The 16,705-nt window shown below is 49.3% G+C and overlaps 1 protein-coding gene across 1 annotated transcript in view; it reads right to left on the bottom strand.

The window, feature by feature from the left end:
- Positions 1 to 15,826: 15,826 nt before the first annotated feature.
- ITGB5 (integrin subunit beta 5) overlaps positions 15,827 to 16,705 on the bottom strand; it is a 112,357-nt gene continuing 111,478 nt past the window's right edge. The window contains exon 15 of the mRNA XM_068989098.1: positions 15,827 to 16,339. Coding sequence (XP_068845199.1) covers positions 16,244 to 16,339 — 96 coding nt within the window. The 3' untranslated portion in view covers positions 15,827 to 16,243. The remainder of the gene's footprint in view (positions 16,340 to 16,705) is intronic.

Here is a 16,705-nt window from a genome sequence, read left to right on the forward strand (position 1 = left end):
GTCTTTACTTCCATACCATCCTGAGACACAGCTAGTCCTTGCTTCCACTGCGACGGGCTGAGACCTGGGACCCTTTGCTGCAGTGCTACAATATCAGCACCCAGACACATCTCTCCTCAAACAACAAAATATAAAGAAACTATGGGGTTGAGCGCATGTGCAGCTTGGGCAAATTCTGGACAAAAGATACAAAAGGACCAAAAAGCCCACCTGCCACTTTTGAAAAGCCTGGAGCAAAAAAATAGGGGGTCAGGAGCAAAAGCAGGGAGCTGCGCATGGCCCCTGCACACAATACCACCTAAGGGGTGGGCAAACCAGCCCTCCAGCCCAACCCCTGGACACACGCCTACCCTCATCCCATATAAGGAACAAGCTCACCCCCGTCCCCACTCCACCCAGAAGCAAGCAAGCAAGAGAACCTGCTGATTGTTCTCCCTTGCCCCTGCTGCAGCAGGGACCTCAATAAAGCCTTGCCTGAATTTCTCGTCTGGCCTCTGATTAATTTCTATGGATTCAGGAGGTCAAGAACCCTAGCTGGTAACATATTTTGTGGTGCCCAACGTGGGGCTTGTCCCCTTCTGGGGAGAGGATCCGGGCACCTCTGGAAACACTGAACGCAGCTTCTCCAAGGGTGACAAGTGACCAACTGAACCTCCTCTTCCAGTGTCACCGTGCTCGGTGAGTCTGGCCTCCTGCCCTCATCCAGGCAACACTTGCCCGTCCCTCTGTCCTTTTTCCCTTTCCTGAAATCTCTCTACTTCTGTGTCTTCCCTCTGTCCCCTCCTCCCTCTGTCCCATGCTTCTGAGGCCGTCGGCAGCTACAGCATCGCTCCTCAGCTTGTGAGACCTGCTCTCTCGGCAGTAATGGCTCCCTTGCTGGTGACAAGCAGAGGTGGGAGAGGCTCGCCTCACACCGGGTAGACCTTGGTCCAGCGGGCTCTCCTTGACCAAAGATTTATGAGAGTGATAGAGGTTTAAACCTCATATCGTGTAGTGGCTCGAAGTCTGATTCTCCCCTCTATGTTCCTGCCACCAAGAAAAGTCCGCTGGGAACGGGCTGAAGCAGCAGATTTCCTTCCATATACTGCTGTACTTGTGGGTGAGAGTCCCATGTGTTGGATTTGGTAAACTGTACGGGAATGATTATGTCTTGGAAACACCCATGTAAAACAGTCCAAATTTTGATAAATTTAAAAATAAACTACAGGAATTCCCTGAATATCCAGATCATTTCAAATAAGACAAAATATTGGAACATTAACTGCTAAGCGGGTCTATTCTAAATTTACCTACTTTGTCTTCCTGTGAGAGAAACTAATGCTGGAGCCACCTTGAGACGTATGCTAATAGAGGACAGTTCATGGTTGCTTTAGGAAGTAGGGTGTGTGTTTTCAGAAGGTATGAGGAATGCAAATTTATTTTGTTGAAAGGGAAAAGGGTGATTTTGTCCTAGAGCTGGCTGTTCTGAATGGGGAAAGAACAAGGGACAAAGTATGGCTGTAGAAAGTTGCGGGTTTGTGGAAGAGGAGCATTGAGAAAACAATTTTGTATGTGGTCAGAGTTTTCAAAGGTCGGATTAAATTTAATGAGGAAAATGGATTTATTATGAGTAGGCTGATGCAAGACTGGGTGTGGTTTCTCTCCTAAGAGAACAGCGCTGTCCTGGAATGCTGCTTTTGATAACAGGTTGTTTGAGTTCCTGTGCCTTTATGTGATCTGTATTTACTTTTGTCTTTTTCCCCCACCTTAGCTCAATGAATAAGTATTGTTTCACAGAAACCTAGTTCCTACCTGACCAGGTGTTTTGAAACTTTTAAAAAATTTTGACAGCCTTCCCAAATATCACATTCTAACTGAAGGACTGCCCAGGTGGTCCAGTGGCTAAGATTCTGCACTCCCAATGCCGGGACCCAGTTTCAATCTCTGGCCAGGAAACTGGCCAATCTGGTCAGCCGCAACGAAAGATCCTGCGTGTTGCAATGCAGATTGAAGACCCGTGTGCTGCAGCTAAGAACCGGCACAGCCAAATGTTCCTATTTTAAAAAATAATAAAAAATAAAACCACTGTGTGGAATTTTTTTTTATAATCTAATTGAAATTCTCTTGACTTGCAGTTAACTTTGGGGTGCTTCAAGTAGCCCCTAGAACATCCCAAAGAGAGATCTTAAACTTAGCTGGGTTCATCTGTAAGGAGAGGTTTGCGAGGTTCTCAGAGAACCCTGACAAGTTTAGGGATGAATTTGTCAGGCATTCTCTCTCACCTGGCAGGACATCATGGTTATTTTGGCCCATTGTTGCACCAGGGATGAAAAGGAGAGTATACTCACAAAGGCCAGGTAACAGATGGCCTCCTGGCCACCAATCCACACCACCCAACTCATCAGGCAGCTGGGGATGCAGTCCCACAACATGACTCACACTGGGACCAGAGGACTGTGTAAGGACAGGCTAGGGTGAGACATTACTTGTGTATCAGAAAGAATGAAAAGGCACATGGCGAAGCCTGTAAACTATGATGAGGTCTGAGAGGTTACACAGAAAGAAAGTGAAAGCCCGGCAGTCTTCCTCAGCTGGGTGAAAGAGGCGTTCAGGACAGACACCAATACAGACCCCGAGTCTGCCAAAGGGAGGACTCTATTGGCCATGCATTTTACCACCGAGCTACTCCAGGTATCCAGAGGAAATTACAGAAGCTTGAGGGGCCTCAATGAGACCTCAAACCCCACTGTCAGCCTTGGTAGAGGCGGCCTTCAAAGTCTGCAACAACCAAGACTTAATGGACAATAAGGATAAGAGGCTAATGAAACAGTTTCTGGCTGCTCTGATTCACCCACCACCTCGAGAGCACCCTGGGGGGCTGAGTAGGCAGGACAGACTACCAAGGAGCTGCCTGGGCCAGAACCATTGTGCGTCTTTGTCGGAAAGGGGGCCACTGGAAGGGGAATGGCCTGAGCGCCCTCCTGCAGGATGCCCGAGGGGCAACCCTGACTGGCCCCAGTTCCTTGTGAATCCCTTGGATGGGAGATTCTCGAACACCAACTGATAGGGCCCAAGTGGCGCCAGCTCCAGATTCCACTCGATCCATCCTCATTATCCCAGGGGAGCTTCAGGTCACCCTCGATGCGGCAGGCAGAAGAACTGAATTTCCTGTAGACACTGGAGGTGCCTGCTCTGTTCTGACCAGCCAGCCCCCTCTCCATCCATGGACTGTACTGTGACAGGAGTTGGCGGGCAGCCAAAGGGAGGGCGATTCACATCTCTTCCTTGCCTGAGGAGTTGGGTCCTTTATTACTCATGCCTTTTTGTATATGCCGGAACGCCCTGTCCCCCTCCTTGGGAGAGGTCTGCTAGATAAGTTAGGAACTAGTATATTCTTAGGGCAGGGTGAAGTCCAAGGAGGTAAAGCACCTGAACTGAGAACGCATCTATTAGTAACCCCGATGACCTACCTACTGGGCATCAAAATATTCCCCAAGAAGTCAGAGAACAAGTAGACCCTGCAGTTTGAGATACTTTGGAAGGGCAAGATAAGATCCCCTAATAAAAGTAAGGTCAGGACCTCGGGAAAAATACCCCTGGAACAGAAAATACCCTTTAGAAGCCTGAGGCCCTGAGGGGAGTCCAACTGCCATTCAGCAAATTCCTAAAACACCGACTCATTCCATCCTGCCAATTCCCTTGTGACACCTCGATCCTCCCTGTTTACAAGCCTAACAGGAGTATCAGTTTGTGCAAGACTTAAAGCAGTAAATGAGCCAGTCATCCCTATTCACCCACAGGTGCCAAACCCATTCACCCTCCTCCTCCAAGTGCCAGGGAGCACCCAGTACTTCTGTTTTGGTCCTCAACGATGCATTTTCTATGTTCCCCTGCGACTTCACTTTCAATACCTTTTTGCCTTTGAATGGAGGGACCCTGACACCCTGGAGGCTATCCAATATTCTGGACAGGGATTCCAGAGGGTTTTCAAGACAGTTCCCATGTTTCTGGAAATCCATTAGCCAGGGAACTCTGCTATAATCTATTGAGATTTATTGATAAGTAGTGAGACCAAACAAGATTTAGGTCAAAATACTCTTAAGGTCCTAAATTTTCTGGTATAAAAGGGAATAGAAAGTCTCTCAAACCAAGGCTCAGATCTCACAGCAGGGGGTTCAACATTTAGGATTTGTTTTGATCCCAGAAGCACGAGCCCTGGCCATTGATCAAAAAACAGCATTAGTGCAGTACCATCTCCAACCGCAGAGAGGCAGCTCCGAGGCTTTCTTGGGAAAGCTGGCTGTTTTATCTGGATTCTAAATTATGGCCTCAGAGCAAAACCCGCATGAGGCTTTAAAAGGAGGAGAAATGAACAACTGTGATGGAATGAAGATCACAGTGGGCCTTTGAGACTAAAGACTGAGCTGAGCAGAGCACCAGCACTGGGGCTTCCAGATCTGGACAAGCCCATGACGCGATACACTCACAATAGGACAGGGAGAGCACTAGGGGTCCCGGCCCCATAGCTGGGACCAGACAGTGGCCACTGCCTTACTTTCCAAAACAACTGGGCTCAGTGGCCCTGCGCGGGCCAAGCTGCTTGTGTGTAGTAGCAGCCACGACCCTGTTGGTTAACGAGGCTTCCACACTCACCCTGGGACAACACTCAGATGTGCTTACCCGTAATCAGGTACAATCTGGGCTGGAAGTCAAAGCATCATTGGTTGACTGGAAGAAGGTTAATAAGGTATCAGGCCTTCCTGATGGACACCCCCAACATTACCTTGAAAGTGTGCAAGATCCTGACCCAGCAACTCTGCTTCCAGCAGTCGAGAGAGGAGACCTGTATGGAGGCCCTAGAACAAACTTACTCCAGCAGGTCTGGTCTTCTAGATGAGCCTCCTGACAGCCTTGAGGTCAAATCGTTTAATGATGGGTGCAGTTTTGTAGAAATGGGAACCCAAAAGGCAAGAGTATGCCATAGTTAGCCTGCTGCTGCTGCTGCTGCTGCTAAGTCACTTCAGTCGTGTCCGACTCTGTGTGACCCCATAGACTGCAGCCAATCAGGCTCCTCCGTCCCTGGGATTCTCCAGGCAAGAACACTGGAGTGGGTTGCCATTTCCTTCTCCAATGCATGAAAGTGAAAAGTGAAAGTGAAGTCACTCAGTCGTGTCCGACTCTTTGCGACCCCATGGACTGCAGCCTACCAGGCTCCTCCATCCATGGGATTTTCCAGGCAAGAGTACTGGAGTGGGGTGATAGTTAGCCTAGATGAGGTCATAGAAGCCAAGGGCCTGGCAACCTAGACATCAGCCCAGAAGGCTGAACTAATTGCACTAATGGGAACTTAGCCATTAGGGAAAGATAAGAAATTAAATATTTTTACTGACTCTAAATGTGACTCTAAATATTTTTACTGACTCTAAATATTTTTACTGACTCTTATCACGTGTTACAGATTCATGCTGCCATTTGGAAATAAAGAGGAATGTTAACTGCTAAAAATTCCCCCATGAAACACAAAGATTTGGATCTGGCTGTTTTAGAAGCAGTGTAGCTTCTGTAACCCTACAGTGGGATGTATCAGAGGGATGGATCTTTTGTGAGCCAAGGCAATAGCAAAGGTGATCAAACTGCAAAACAGGCAATTTGCAGGAACCTGAACAAGTTATAGCTCTAGTGACTGGTCCCCCTGAACTCCCTGGCCTTCCCTAGTATTTCCCACAGGAAAAAGAAAATGGTAAAAATGGGGTTATGAGAAGAGAAGCACAGGTTGGTATAAAAAGAAGGATAAGGTTCTAATCCCTGAAACTCAACAATGGAAATTCACTAAGAGCTTACATGATGCCAGCCACTATGGGAGGGACGCACTATGGAACTTGATGCAAAAAGCTTAAGGGAAGAGAAGGGAAGGGGCTTAAAAGAACAGTAAAAACAAGTAATGCTTCCTATGATTCATGTGCCTGTAATAACCCGCAGACCTATCCAATCTGCTCTTTGTAAGTCAGGGCAATTGAATGCCAAGGGACACATCTGGGGGAAAATTGGCAGTTAGATTTCATTCACATGCCCCCACAACCCGTACATAGATATCTTCTGGCGTTTGTTGATACTTCCACAGAATAGGTTGAAGCCTTCCCCACCTCACTTGAAAAAGCTATGGAAGTTAGTAAGTCCCTTTAAAAAAAAAATTATTCATTTCTTTTTGGCTGTGCTGGGTCTTGGTTGCTGCGTGGACTTCAGTTGTGGAGAGCGAGGACTACTCTAGTGGTGGCGGGCGGCCTTCTCATTGTGGCAGCTTTTCTCGTTGCAGAGCACAGGCTCTGGGCGCACAGGCTTCAGCAGCTGTGGCTCTAGAGTACAGGCTCAGTAGTTGTGGTACACAGGCTTAGTTTCTCCAAGGCACGTGGGATCTTCCCAGATCAGGGATTGAAGCTGTGTCTCCTGCATTGGCAGGTGGATTCTTTACCACTGAGCCACCAGGAAAGCCCTGGCAAGTCCCTTTTAAAAGATAATAATTCCTCAGTTTGGACTTCCAAAGTCCCTCCAGAGTGATAGCGGGTCTTCTCTTATAGCAAAAATCACACGGGGCCTCACAACGGTCCTAGGGATAGACTATGAGCCACAAACCTCTTGACATCTCTAGTCCTCAGGGAAAATAGAGAAAATGAACCATACTTTAAAGAAAACCTTAGCAAACCTCTGCCAAGAAACTTGAACCCTGGACCAACTTGCTTCCTATTGCACTCCTCAGAGTCCATGTCACCCCCAGGAGTGGCCTGAGACCTTGTCTTACTACTGCCATTCTACTGGGTGAGGACGTGAATCAGGCCCTGAGATATATTATTAATCTAGGACAAGTTCAGAAGGCAGTCTAGGACTATGCCCACAAAACACTTCCAGCTCCCACTAAACTACAGAGAAGGAGCTGTTTCTGCACAAATAAACCCAGGGACCAAGTTCTTTAAACCTAGAAAGAGGGGTCTCCTGAAGATTAGCTATTGCCAAAGTGGAAGGGTCTCTATAAAGTACTTTTAACCACCCCCACTGCTGTCAAACTGCAAGGGATATCTGCTGCTGCTGCTGCTGCTAAGTCGCTTCAGTCACGGCCGACTCTGTGTGATCCCGTGGACAGCAGCCCATCAGGCCCCCTCATCCATGGGGTTCTCTAGGCAAGAATACTGGAGTGGGTTGCCATGCCCTTCTCCGCAAGGGATATCTAGCTGTGCACATTTGTCCAGACTAAAGCTTTTACCTCCAGAAACCCCTTGAATCACAACAGAAGAACAGTATACCTGTGAGCCAGTGAAAGGCCTGAGACACCTATTCAAAAGGCAGGCACCAACAACAGACAAGTAAAATGACGTAGTGGGCTGGCTCCTAGTTGAAGCCTTAATGGGACCCGGGACCTCTCCTGTTTCCTTGGATGATGTGGTTCTTGACAGTCATCCTGCCCTTGACTGCCTTCTGGCAGAACAAAGCAGAGTTTGCACAATAACTAATACTTCCTGCTGCATTTGGATCAATGGGACAGGACAGATGAAAGTTAATGTTAAGGAAATATATGCTCAGACAGAGTGGCTTCATAATTTTGGCAGACAATTTTATTAATAGCTTTGTCTGGTCAACAGCTAAGGAAGCCCAAAATTCACCTGGCTCCTTCCCTTTCTAGGCTCTTTAACGGCTATTGTTGTTCTTTTTAGCCCTTGTTTAACCTTTTGGTTAAGTTTGCATCTTTCAGGTTCCAGTAGTTTGAAGTAAGGATCATGATGGCTCAAGGAATTCAGTCCATTACAGAAGAAAATGATTCAGTTCCCTAGAGGTCCCTGGAACAGTTAAGTAAGGGACTTCTACACCTCTAGGGCAAGCTAGGGACTGCAGCCTCTGTCCAGCAGAAGTTTCAGAAGAGACCTTCAGCTCCTTAGCCCCTAAGAATAAGTGTGTGGAAGTCTCTCAGGCAGGAATGAGACAGCCTGGGACCCTTTGCTGCAGGGCCGCAATGCTTGCACCCGGACACACTTCTCCCTGAGCAACAAAATACAAAGAAACCATATGGGACTAAAAACAACTGCATGCATGGTGCTTCCTGGTGGCTCAGACAGTAAAGAATCCGCCTGCAATGTGGGAGACCTGGATTCAGTCTCTGGGTGGGGAAGATCCCCTGGAGGAGGGCATGGCAACCCACTCCAGTGTGCTTGCCTGGAGAATCCCCATGGACAGAGGAGCCTGGTGGGCTACAGTCCACGGGGTCACAAAGGGTCAGACATGACTGAACAACTAAGCATGACAAACGTGAAGCTGGGGCAAAATTTATGGACAAAAGATACAAAGAGACTCCAAAAAACCAACTTCCACTTTTGAAGAGCCTGGAGCAAAAGCAGGAGCTCAAAAGCAGGGTACTGTGCATGCCCCACATACCACCACAAAGGGGTGGGCTTTTTTGGAACTGAAATGAAAACTCATCTTTTCCAGTCCTATAAAACCATTGCTGAGTTTTCCAAATTTGCTGGCATATTGAGTGCAGCACTTTCACAGCATCATCTTTTAAGATTTTAAATAGCTCAGCTGGAATTCCACCACCTCCAATAGCTTTGTTCATAGTAATGCTTCCTAAGGCCCACTTGGCTTCACACTCCAGGATGTCTGGCTCTAGGTGAGTAACTACACCATTGTGGTTATCTGGGTCATTAAGATATTTTTTGGTACAGTTTTTCTGTGTATTCTTAAAAGATGCTTCCTCCTTGGAAGAGAAACTATGACAAACCTAGACAGCACATTAAAAAGCAGGGACATCACTTTGCCAACAAAGGTCCATCTAGTCAAAGGTATGGTTTTTCCAGTAGTCATATGTGGGTGTGAGAGTTGTACCATAAAGAAGGCTGAACACCAAAGAACTGATGCTTTTTAACTGTGGTGCTGGAGAAGACTCTTGAAAGTCCCTTGGACAGCAAGGAGATCAAACCAATCAATCCTAAAGGAAATCAACCCTGAATATTCACTGGAAGGACTGATGCTGAAGCTCTAATACTTTGGTCACCTGATACAAAGAGCTGACTCATTGGAAAAGACACTGATGCTAGGAAAGATCAAAGGCCGGAGAAAAAGGGGGTGGCAGAGGATAAGATGATTGGATGGCATCACTGACTCAATGGACATGAGTTTCAGTAAACTCCGGGAGATGGTGAAGGATAGGGAAGCCTGGTGTGCTGCATTCCATGGAGTCATAAAAAGTCGCACACAACTGAGTGACTGAACAGCAGCTCTCTGACCCAACCCCCTGGACACACCCCTACCTTCATCCCATATAAGCAACAAGCTCACTCCCCACTTGTTTGTTCTTGCTCCCTCCGCGACAGCAGAGGCCCCCAGTAAAGCCTTGCCTGAAATTCTTGCCTCGCCTCTGATCACTTTCTATTGATTAAGGAGGCCAAACAACCTTGGTCAGTAACACCATCAGTCACAACTCAGAGACACATGCTTCACTGCTACCAAGATTCAACAGTAAGTGCCAAGACAAGGGACAGCGCTACTGATATCCCCATCCTTCCCCCCTGAATCCACGCACTTTCCCTTATGACTCATCAGTTCCTCCCATTTGAGGTGGAGAGTATTTCCACACCCCACTGGTGGGCTCAGCTGTGTAACCTTCTCTGGCCAATGGCATGTGGGGGAAGGGGGCAGGGTCCCAGTTCTGAGCCTAGACTCGCATTTCCTCCACCCACCCCTTCATGTCTGCCACCACGATGAGAAGAACATCCCTGAGTAGCCCACACACGCCAGGAGAACAAAAACGGAGCAGAGCCCATACCAGCCTTCCACAGCCTGATGCCCACGGGCCTCACGCGGTCCGCACGCCTGTGAGTATGCAATAAATGCGCATGCTGTGCGCCATGGAATTTGGGGCTCGGAGGTGGTTGTGCAGCGATAGCTGACTAACACAGTCAACAGTGTGCTGCAGCTCCCCCACATCTAGCCTGGCCACCAGGAAGACAAAAACTTGATTCCACCAAGACTCAGGCTTCCTGCCTGCCTTCAGCCTTCACCTTCGGCTGCTGTCAGTGACCGCTCCAAGACAAACAGCTGCTTGGCTCTCGCGTGCCTACTGTGCTTCAGCAGAGAGACCAGCATCAGTCGGTGTGTCACCCATGGACTCTGCCATTTGCTTCCTCCCCCCCTTAGCAGACGGATATGATATGTGCCATCAGTGCTGGGGCACACCATCGCCTGACTGAGGCACAGGCTGAGAGGCCCAGGAAGCAAGGATACTGAAACACGTGTTTTGAAGGAATCTGGCATTTTTTTAAAAAGGGGGAGGTGCAAATCAGGACTCCTCGGGGTTCTTTATTTAATAGTAGCTGTTGTCTTATTAAATACTGCTTTTATTTTAGATTATAGAACATGAGGTGCCATATCTTTTTTAGGGCTTAGGGCATTTAAAGTTCATAATCCGGCCTTGTATGAATTATCAAGTGATTTTGTTTTTTGCTCCACAGTCTGTTTTCTCCACAGCCCTTCCAAGCCCACACTTGGCCTCTGAGCCACAGGAAAGTAATGCCACAATGGAAATACAAAGAGAAACAAAACAATTAGAATATTTTTTTAACTTTTAAAGTTCAAGGTCTTGGCAGAAGGACTGGTCTGGAAGAACGTTTGCCTCTCCCCTTCCCACCAAGGGAGTGGGGAGGAGTGTTCTGACCTGGGGAGAGGAACAGAAGGTGGAGGGGTGGGCACAGTCAGATCCTGGGGGAGGCTGTGCCACAGACGCCCCACTCCAGGCAGGGAGGGAGGGAAATCGACACGCAGACAGCAGAGGAGCTCTGGGCCTCGCTTTCCAGGAGGGGCCCAGGAGAGCAGCGATGCCAGAAACCCCGGCACGGAGCTAGGCAGTGGACCTGGAGGCCAGGTGTGGCTGGGGCAGAGCCTGAGGCAGCCTGTGGCTCCAGATAATGTGAGGGAGAAGCCGCATTTCCCTGAAAAGGGCCTGGAAGTTAACTGAGTCACAGGACTGGTGGACCTGAAGGCTCTCTCCATCGCCATGCAGGAACGTGGTCCTGATGAGGGCAGTGACCTCTTAGCAGGCATCATGTGCGCAGACGGCTCTGTGGACCTGCCTCCAGCGTCATGCTGCTGCACTGAGCCTGCAGGCTGGGGCTCGGGAGACCCTGGGACGACCGTGCTTCACAAGACACTCCCTCTTTACTTAGTGGCTTTGTTTTCTCCCATCACTTGAACAGACACTTGAAGTAGAGGTGACGAGTTTTTTAAAAATAATGCTTTTTGCACACTTGAATGATGACCTCATAGAATTTGCTCAGGGAGGACTTCCCTGGTGATTCGGTGGGTAAGAATCCACCTGCCAGTGCAGGTCTTCCCCCGGTCCAGAAGATTCCACATGCAGCGGAGGAACGAAGCCCACGGGCACCACTGCTAAGCCCAGGCTCTAGAGCCTACGAGCCACACCTACTGAGCCTGTGCACCCGCGAGTCTGCGCTCAGCAACAGGAGAGGCCCCTGCAGGGAGAGGCCCGTGCGCCACAGCTAGCCGCCCCCGATCGCCGCAACCGGAGAAGAGCCCACACACCAACGAAGGCCCAGCGCAGCCAAAAAAAAGACTAGCTCAGGGAAAAACAGCCTCATGTCTCTGGTCTCCTTCCTCTTTTATAACTTCCTCTTCCACTCTCACCCTCCACATCCTGCTGCCCTGACTTCCCCAAGCCCATGGTCTCCTTTTGGGCCGGAGCGTTCCCCTCTCCCTCCCTCCCTGTTGCTTTCTTCTCTGGGTCTGTCAGGGGATGTCTCCCACCTCAAGCCTATAGTCCCTGAGGCTTGAGCAGGAACAAGCCCTCAGGGACATTTGGCAGGCAGGCAGGCAGCCCTGGCTTCCCCGTCTCTCCTGGGACCTCTGCCCAGCTCTGCTGCCCACGTGGTATCCTCACATGGGGTGCAACCCACAACCCTCAGTTGACGGTGTGTTCTGTTCACTGTAGGTTTCTTAAAAATACTGTTGTATGGACACAGGCGAGGACGGGAATATCAACCAGCACACACAACCGCTCATACAAATATTCTATTCCCACTGGGCTGGCTGAACCAGCAGGGAGGTGAGCCCTGAACCAGCGTCTGCACCAACCTATGGTCATCTCCATGGAAAAGTCTTTAAACTGCTGAACTTTTGGTGCTGAACTCGGTAGGAATCATGAAGTGTGTGTCAGCTGTCATCTTCCCTCAAGTTTTAAATAGAAAAAGCACCTTGATTTTTGGTGAACACACATGTACCCGAGATTGCGGATGAGATGGAGACGGGAGAAAAAGACCTAAGAGGGAGGGGAAGGGACATAGTCTCTCCACCCACACTCACTTAATTTCAGGAGACATGTGTGCCTTCTGGTCACGCAGCAGAGTTCTGAGATAAGAACTGACAGCCCTGCTTGCCCAGATGAACACAGAGGAGAAGGCTTCAAATTAGAGGTGGGGTCTCACGTGCCAACCCTCTCCCAGAGTGACTGGTCTCAACTCGCTCCTTAGGAAGACGGGAAATACCCTCCCTGAACACCAGGTGTGACTGCTGTGAGGGTCACGTGGAGAGAGGCTGCTTTTCGCTGCAGGCATTTGATATTCGATGCAGGTAGAACCAATGAGGCTGTAATTGATGAGTACTCCAAGGGGTTTCTGAAGTAAATAGTAACCAGCTGCCCTGATAAACAGGTCTTTTTAGTATGACCCCTGTTTACACATGTATTAGCCTTATTCCAATAAAGGTTCACTAGAACACCAAAAGTGTCCCCAACACAATATGACCAAGAACTCCTTTCGAGGTCACCGCAGCACACATCCCTATGGTTACCTACAGCTTAGAGCTTGCCTGTTTGCAACAAGAATTCAAGGCCACTTAAAATGAAGCACTACAGAGCAGGACATCGGAAGGATCAGAAAGCGTGTGTGGAAACGGAGACAGGCAAGGATTGAGGGGGTCATGGAGGGGGTGGGGTTCATTGGAGAAAACAGAGATCTCAGTAAGAATTGGAGGTAGGTTCCATTTCCTGGCATTTAGTTCCCAGCCTCTTGACGATCAAGATACCAATTACAACCAAAAGCAAAAATTCCAGACACTGAAGTTAGATTATACATTCCCATGATATGACAAAAGGAGGGTTCGAACGTCCCAGCACTGAACTCCAGAGACACAAACTGGACATGAGGACCATCTGTCTCACTGAGACACATCACCAGCCTGTCCCGGAGGTGGCGCTGTCAGCTGGGGCCGGCTGGGCAGTGACCACCCCTAAAGCCACAAGCTCAGTGGGAGGAGCCCTGGGGGCTGAGAAAGACGAGCTCTCCCTTCCCAGCACCACCCCTGCTCAAGTGTCTCCCTCATTGTCCTGCCTTCCTTACATCCTTCTCTGAGGGTCAGAACGGAACCATGTTCTTCCTGGGAAGCCTGGATCCCGAGCTGGGTGCAAACAGAAGTCAGCTCAGGAGAGACCTCACCAAGCCTTCTGAGCCCCCTATCCAGGCATGCCGTCAGCTGCAGCCAGAAAGACTCCCAAACAGGCCCCACACATCCAAAAGGATGCTTCAGAGGCTCTTACCTCCTCCTGAGTGTCCTCCATGCAGCTGTCCTCCTCCGCTCCACTGCCCCACCCCAGCCAGTCACAAAGGCCCGAGGAAGCTGAGCTCGCCAGGCTGCCCTTCTCAGAAGCAACAGGAGCCCCACACGAAGAGAGCCCTCCAGAGAGGGAGGAGCAATTCAATTAAGAGATGTCATGTGAACAGAAAAAAGGACCGTCTCTCCGCCCCGCTGATCTCCCCACCTGTTTGCTGTTACCTGAAATTCATCCCACGAGTTTCAGGATAATCACCGCCAGCTTTGAACCTGATTAAGCAAGTTTAAAAAACTATCACCTCAGGAGAGGCAGCTGTTAGTTACTGTAAAGATTAAGTACTAGTCAACCAAGTGGAATGAGAATCCCCAGTCCTCTTGAAAAGTGACGGCATAATTCAGATTTGGTTAAAATCACACATACACGCACGGGAGAAAAGACTGAGATGTTGTCCACAAAAAGGATAAGAGTTGTTGCCTCTGTGTGCTGTGATTGTAAAAGATTTTTACTTTCTTTCTGATCTCTTTTTTATTTTTTCCATGTACTACTTTTGCAATTAGAAAACTTGTTAAAAATGAATAAAGTACCATTTGGAATCTGTATTAAGTCAACAAGGATTGATTACAAAGGTAAATAGCCACCCCTCACTCTTCCAACAAACCCGTTACTAATTACCTGTCCAAACAGATAACAGTAATTTTCCAGAGGCCACCAGGTATGTGGTCCTTGCAGGCGCGCCGGTGGCCACACAGCGGCAGGTCCTTTTGCAGCTCACTCTCACCTGAGTGCTTCCACAGCCCAGCAACAATGGGCCCTCAGTTTGAGAGAGCTTGGCAGAGCAAAGGTCAGAGCACCCTCAGCTCCTGCTCCATTATCTGTGGTAAAGGAGGCGGTGAGGACCTGGCCAAATCACCAAAAGAAAGGAAGGGGATCACACATGGGTCAGAATCTCGTCAGGTCTCTGAACAGCTGTCCCCAGAGCCTCCAGCAGGGGGCAGCAGGGCACTGTGAGCAGCAGCCATCTGGTGTCACCGAGGAAATAGCCCGAACTCCCACATCAGGTGGAAGCCTGCAGCAATTCATCCTTTCTGTCCCTGGCTCAAGAACGCTGTGCCCTTACAGAACCGCCTGGTAGAAAATCAGACTTTGAACAAGTTAACCGTGTCTTCAGGAAACCCACAGTCAAATGAGAAATCCAACGTTTCTTCTGAAATCGTATTTTTCTCAGTTTGGAAAAGTCACAAAACCACCCTGTGTCTATTTTGTATATTTACCTACATCTGGCTTTATTCCAAAAAGGATTTAAGGCAGTCTCACCAAGTTGCAAGGTTTCCTCCTAATTACACAAGGCAAAGGAAACACAGGATCCGTTCCTATTTGCCCCAGGTAACAAATATAGCTGTTTACTAATAGGCATTTGTCTTAGCGTTTGCCGAAATGAAGTACAGGGAATTTGGTCCAAGGCTGAGAACAGATGAGTCTGGAATGAAAGCCCAACAGCCTTGAAGTGATGCCAGCAGCAGCTAAGTGATTAGTGAAAGAAGCGTTGCAAAAAGGAGCAGGTACCTTTTCTTGTGAGGCCTGCTCTTTGTACCAGCTTGTCATTAGTGGGAAAGCCCCATCCCTTCTCCAGCGATCAGTTTCCTTATCTATAAACAGGGGACAGGGTCAGATAATTTGATTCAGATATGGAAAGAGAGAGGCCTTAAAGGGCCCTTCAGGAAGGACAGCTGATAGGAAACTTGTTATAATGTGCAAGAAGTCACTTTATGTGGAAGCCACAGCTTGACCCTTCTTCATCTGCACAATTTGCAGCCTAACACCTGGGAAATGGGAAAGAAGCCAGAGGGGCGATCTTCACAGTTCTGAACCTGAGTTAGGAATGTCCAAAGACATGTGCTCAGCCCTCCCTGGAGTGCCCCCCTCCCCCCACAAATGGACTACTGCATGGAGCTCTGTAGAACAAGCCCTGGTCTGGAGTATCGGACTGGCTTGTGTGGTGTCCCTGCCGGGGACTTCAGAAAGGTAAGTGCGTGTCATGGAGAGTCATGAGGAGTGTCAAACACAAAATCTTCCGGTTTTAATGTTTACTTTCAATCCCTAACAATCTCTTTCCTTTTCGTTACAAAAGTACTAGATGAACATGGGCAGAAGAAAGCTGACCTCTGCAAACTACATGCCTTCAACTGGCGTCTCGATCCCGTCACCAACACCCACATGTGAGGCAGAGACACCAGGCAGGTAATTCTCAGGAATCAGAACTGTACATAAATGCACGATCATTTTATTTCATACAAACATGATCAACACGAGCGAAGCCAGACTGTGGATTTTACACACCCTTGACATTCCCAAGAGCCTTCTCGTGGGGCCAGATCTGAGGCCCAGCCCTCCCGGAAGGAGGACGCGGCCCGCGTCTCAGCAGTTCATTGAGACGACAAGCTGGACGTGCTGAGGAGAGCCGAGAGTACTGCGGCCAGGCTTGGAGGGGTGGCCAGCCGGCACAGCCGGGCGCCTTCCTGCACGGGCTCCTGGCCAGGACTTGCCGGAAGGTCTCTGCGCTCGGTGGAGCAGGGAGCAGTGATCAAGCTGAGCAGCTGTCCAGAGCACGTCAGTCTCTGGCTTGGCCGCTCACCCCTCCAGCCCTCTGAGGGGAAGGAGCTGTCAGTCCACTGTGCCATTGTATGATTTGTTGAACTTGTTGAAAGTGAAATCCACAGTGTGTGTGGAGATGGGCTTTCTGTACAGAGGGTTTGAAGCCTAGAGAACACGGAGGGTAAGAGGACATGTGTTAGTTCATTCGCTCATTTGAACACACACAGGGCTGGAGGCCTTCCAGGGTCAGTCACCAGGAAGGCAGCGGGCTCAGCGTGCAGGTGGAGGTGCCCGCCTTGTGCTGCAAGACGTGCTCCTCCAACCCCCTGGCCTGGAATGCCCTGCCCTTCCCTGAACTTCCTCTCTCCATCTCTGAAACGGGGGACCTTGTCCATCAGATGGTCTCTAAAGTCCCTTCCAGTTTTCACAGAAACTAACTAGGACTTCAGGGGGCACTCACTGTGTTCTGTCCTTGGGTGACGAGCAGTCTGCTTGGGGAAGCAAGGCACACACAGACACTGCGATAGACTA

The sequence above is a fragment of the Capricornis sumatraensis genome, chromosome 1, assembly GCF_032405125.1.
Source record: "Capricornis sumatraensis isolate serow.1 chromosome 1, serow.2, whole genome shotgun sequence".
In the NCBI taxonomy this organism is placed as follows: domain Eukaryota; kingdom Metazoa; phylum Chordata; class Mammalia; order Artiodactyla; family Bovidae; genus Capricornis; species Capricornis sumatraensis.